Consider the following 4,849-nt stretch of genomic DNA (forward strand, 5'->3'; position numbering starts at 1 on the left):
GGTCGGGTCCGCCGAGCCCCCCACCCCGGACGCGGGGCTTGCGGCCGCGGCGTGAGGGCACCCCGTTGCAGCCGTCCTTCTTGAGGTGTCTGTGCAGGTGGTCGGAGCGCACGAAGGTCTTGCAGCAGCTGTCGCACTGGTAGGGCCGCAGGCCGGTGTGCACGCGCATGTGGTTCTTCAGGTCGTAGTTGTGGGCGAAGGCCGCCCCGCACTGCTGGCACAGGTACGGCTTCTCACCTGTGTGCTTCCTCATGTGCACCTTGAGCTTGTCCTGCCTGTAGACGGGGCGAGGGTCAGCGGGCGCCGGGCCAGGCCCCTTCCTGGGCCAACCCCCTGACCCCCGCTGGCCTCGAGCTTGAGACCGTGACCCCTTCTGGACGGTAGGCTGCGGCCTGGCACAGTCCTGGGCGAAACAGGAAAAGGGGGTGCACCGAGGGCCCCCACGGGTCTGGAAAGGGCCTTGGACCCTGCCTGCTGCGTGGCCTTGGGCAACGACCGAGCCTCTCTGAATCTCTTTCCTACCCACAGAAGGAGGCCGGTGATGGGCCCCCTGCCTGGGGCTCTGCCAAGCCTCCCGGCTGCCCGGCCAGATGCCGGCACGGCTGGGCCCCGGTGGGAACAGTGGGGACTCAGACTGCTCTAGCGCTGCATGGAGACTCCCCCGGCTGAGGCGCAGGCTCGGAGACGGAAGTGACTTGCACGGAGCTGCACAGCGGGCCGGGGGCTGCGCTGAGGTGGCGGGGAGGGGGAGGCAGCGCCAGTTTCAACACCCCGAGCCCGGGCCTGGTAATTATAGCCCCGGCCACCACAGGCCCTGCTTACTCAACTCTCTAGTGTGACTCAGAGGGGCCCCTGGGCTCCCGGGCCTGGAGGGAGGGGTGGAGGCTGGGCCCCTGGTTGGGGACAGAGAGGAGCCAGGTGAGCGTGTGGGGGAGAAGAGGCCTGGGCTGGTGCCTCACTCTGTGCCTCAGTTTACCTGACTGGCAAACGGGATCGGCCCTGTGCTCGGGATGGGGTGGCCAAGAGTACTCTAGATCAGAAGGAAATTGAGCCTCTGGCCTATAGTCAGAGTCATGGGTCATCCTGGTCCCCTCTCCAGACCCTGGCTTGCTGGGTCCTCACCGAGCTGCTCCTCCGGGGTCCAGAGACCCACGAAGGCAGGGCCCACAGCCATGTCCACGCCCCCACCTGGAGGGAGAGGGAGCCTCCTAGACTACCACATTCTCAGCAAAGGTGGGGGCAGGTCATCGACTAGACTGCCCGCCTCCCTGGCAGTACCCTTTGCCCCATGCCTGGCACTCCCGGGCCCTAGAGTCCAGGCCACACCCTCCTCTCTGGCCCGGTGGGGAGGGGGCCAGGGGTCAGCCCCCAGGTCCTGTCCCAGTGGGGCAGGGCTAGGAAGCTGGGACAATGACTTCTTTCTTCAGCCTGGGTGGGAGTGTCTGGGGGAACCCCAGGGCGGGTATGGGTAGGGGTGGTGCTGAGTCACCCAGCCTGGCCAGGCCCCTGCATGCCAGCCCCCTGCCCCCACAGGGCAGGCCCACAAGGCCCAGCCAGCCACCTCTGGACTCTTCAAGACCAAATCACAAATTTCCCCAAGCCCGGCCACAAACTCCTGTCCAGGGACCAAGCCCAGCGGCTCCTGCGCCAACTTTTCTCCACTGGCCACAGTGATCCTCCAGCTGAACTGGCCTCCGGGCCTTTGCACTGGCCGTTCCCGGTGCCTGTCCCTGTCCCCACACTCCCTCCCTCCCTCACCTCGTCAGGTCTCAGCTGTCTGTCTAACGCGGTGTCAACAGCCATCCACCCGCCCCCACGCGCCCCCACCTCGCTCTCCGCTGTTCCGCCAGCTAGAGCTATCGATTCTGTGGTTTTCGCGTGCATGTGCTCCGCTGCCCCCATGGGGATTTTGGCCTGCCTCTCCTTCTGCATCCCTGGCACCCAGCAGGCGCTCCATAAACGCCAGCAGAATGGAGCAAGTTCCCTGGGCTCCCTGGGAGACTTAACGTGACTCAACAACCAGAGCTCCCTGCTCCCTACAGGGCTCTGGGCCTCTCCCAGAGCAAAAACTCTCCTCCAGTCCAGAGGAGAACCACTCCCGAGAAAACGAGCGGCGAGTCCCGGCACCGACCCCCGGCCGCCCGCAGCAGAGCCCGCGTGCTTCACGCTCTGCGTGGCCCTCTGGTTCAGTGCCCGTGCTCCGCGCCCCCTTGCAGGTGCTCTCAGGGGGCACGGGGGGCACCCTGAAGCAGCGTGTGCTCGCACGTGTGCGTGGGGGCTCGGCGGGGGCGCGGGCAGGGGGCCCAGAAGGCCCCGCGGCGGCGCTGGCTCACCTGGTGAAGCGGACCTTGCAGATGCTGCACTCGTAGGGCTTCTCGCCGGTGTGGGTCCGGATGTGCCGCGGCAGCTTGCCCGCGCCCTGGATGACCTTCTCGCAGATGGGGCACTTCTGGAAGGCCTTGGCCCGGATCTTCTTCTCCACCTTCTGCGACCAGGCGGGGTACACGTCGCCGTCGTGGGCGCCACTGAAGTACTTCAGGTAGTAGTCCATGACGCCCTTGTCGTCCGCCCGCGACTCGTCGTCGCTGTCGCCCGCTGCCGCCCCCGCCCGGCCCACCGACGACATCATCTGCTGCAGCAGCGTGCTGGCCGCCAGCCCATCTGCGTCGGTCCCGTCCCCGTCCTCGCCGTCGGCCGTGCCCGACAGGAAGCCCGGGGAGTCTCCTGGCTCTGGGGCAGCCTCTGACAGTGAGGCCGCCTCCTCCTCCCCGCCCCGGCCATAGTGGCCATTCTGCGTGGCAGCAGCTGGCGGGGCCACCGGGGGCGGAAAGAGGCCCCCGGCAGAGGCGTCCTCGTCTCGCTCCGGCCACAGGCCCGGGTTGCTGTCGCCCTCGTCCCCATCCCCGGCTGCGGGCCGCTCAGCCGGGGGGCCCGGCCCGTAGAAGTCCAGGCCGTTGCAGTCGCCAGCGGCCACAGCGGCCACAGCAGCGGCCACGGCTTCCTTGGTGGCGTCCAGGTCGTCGTCAGATGCACCGAAGGCGGACCATGGGAAGTTGGCGGCGGCAGCGGGGGGCAGGCTGTTCATGGGGTTGCTCTGGAAGAACTCGAGGTACTCCTTGGCGCGAAGGAGATTTCGCTGATCAATTTGATCTACGAGGTCCAGCTGCCCGGCGTCGGCGCCCGCGTCGGCCGCCAGGATCTGCCGGTCCAGGAGGTCGGCGCAGACGTGGCTCACGGCGGGGATCTCGAGCAGGCGGGCGGCGCTGAGGATGTCGCCCACGTTGGCCGTGCTGACGGTGAGCGTGGCTGTGTAGGCGAAGTCCATGAGGGCCGTGAGCGCCTCGGCGCTGACGAAGTCAATCTCGTACACGTTCTGCTGGTCCACCACGGCGCCCGACGTGAACAGCTTCTTGAAGTACTGGCTGCAGGCCGCCAGCACCGAGCGGTGCGTGGGGAACTCGCGGCCCTCCACGAGGATCACCACGTCGCACAGCAGGCCCTGCGTCCGCTGCTCGTTGAGTCCGCTCAGGATGTCGCTGCTGTGGTCGGGGAACGGGATCCCGATGGGGCCGTCCACGCCGCCAGCCATCTTCTGCGCCGAGACCTGCAGTGCGGCGGGGAGGGGCGGTTGTGAGGATGGGGGGCGCCTCGAGACCCTTGACATTAGTGCCCTGCCCTGGCTCCCAGCCTCGGTTTTCCCGCTGTGCACCGGGACGGTCCGTGCCTAGTTCTGCATTAGATCGCAGAACGTCAGGTCACACCAGCAAAACCCACTCCGGGGGCTTGTGGGATGAAGACTGGCACCTGCCCCTCCACCAGAGGGCCCACAGGAGCGCCGTCCACGGGGCACACAGTAAGTGCCGGTAAGTGCCGATACGAGTTGTTTCCTATTGAGTCTGAGCACAGGCTTCTGCTTATGCCCGCTCTGGGAGCCACGGCGGTGACCCTCACAGGCCACCTACTGTGCGCTTTCATGCCCAAGTCCCTGGCAGACCCGTGGGGAGCATCGTCTCTATCAAAGAGGCAAGAAGACAAGGTTCAGGGAGGGGCCACAGCCCCAGGCCCCACGGCAGTACCCCAGTTCAAACCTGGGGCGTCTGACCTGAGAGCCAACATTCAGCGGGCCCGCCCGTCCACCCCCTCTGGGATCCCGGCCCCCCCGACCCTCACTCCTGCCTTTCGGTGAGGCGGGGGCCTCGGTCTCGGAGGTTCTGAGTCAGCAGGAAGAGGCCGAGACCCAGGGACTGGGCCAGGGTCACTGGGGCCATGGGCGTGCCCTGGCGGGGTGGGGTGTGACTCTGCAGGACAAACCCCTTCTTGCCTCATGGAGTCCCCAAGACTCAGCTTGGCCCTAGAAGTGAGTAATGGGAGAAACCAGGCCACCGCCACGAAGGAGGAATGGGGGCTGGGGCCCCGTCGGCCTCCTGCCTGCCCAGGCGCTCCCCAACTTTCCCGTCTGCACTGTGCGGCTGGGACAAGGCCCTGTCACTTTCCAGACCTCAATGTCCCCATCTGTCAAATGGGCAGAGGCCTTCGGAAAAGCTAGGGCCGTTGAGAGGAGTCTGTCTCACCCCCTCCCCACCCCGCCTTTTTTCCGCCTTCCCCTGGGCTATGACTCATCCACCCACTCGGGCTCTTGTGCAACCCTCTGGCTCCTGTCCCCACCCCTCCACCCTCTCCGGGGAGCCCCCGGCTGCCCCGAGCCACCCAACACAACCCACATTCCTCCAGGCCTGGCCAGCCAGCTCTCGGGCCAGAGGCCTTGGCCAGCAGGGAGAAGGCCGAGCTGGGCCTTTCTCAGCCTCCTAGGGACCCTGGGACCCCCAGCTCCCCAGGCAAGTGGCCCAGC

At 67.0% G+C, this 4,849-nt stretch overlaps 1 protein-coding gene across 1 annotated transcript; it reads right to left on the minus strand.

Moving 5' to 3' along the window:
• Window position 1: 1 nt before the first annotated feature.
• On the minus strand, window positions 2-4,648 carry ZBTB7A (zinc finger and BTB domain containing 7A; the record flags this gene model as incomplete). Its single annotated transcript, XM_025043095.1, has 2 exons — window positions 2,334-4,648; window positions 2-275 (listed from the first exon to the last, which is right to left on the minus strand). Coding segments are annotated over exons 1-2 (1,605 nt in total), but the record flags the coding sequence as incomplete, so codon positions are not given.
• Window positions 4,649-4,849: the final 201 nt, after the last annotated feature.

This window comes from Pteropus alecto, unplaced genomic scaffold (assembly GCF_000325575.1).
Source record: "Pteropus alecto unplaced genomic scaffold, ASM32557v1 scaffold30, whole genome shotgun sequence".
NCBI lineage: Eukaryota > Metazoa > Chordata > Mammalia > Chiroptera > Pteropodidae > Pteropus > Pteropus alecto.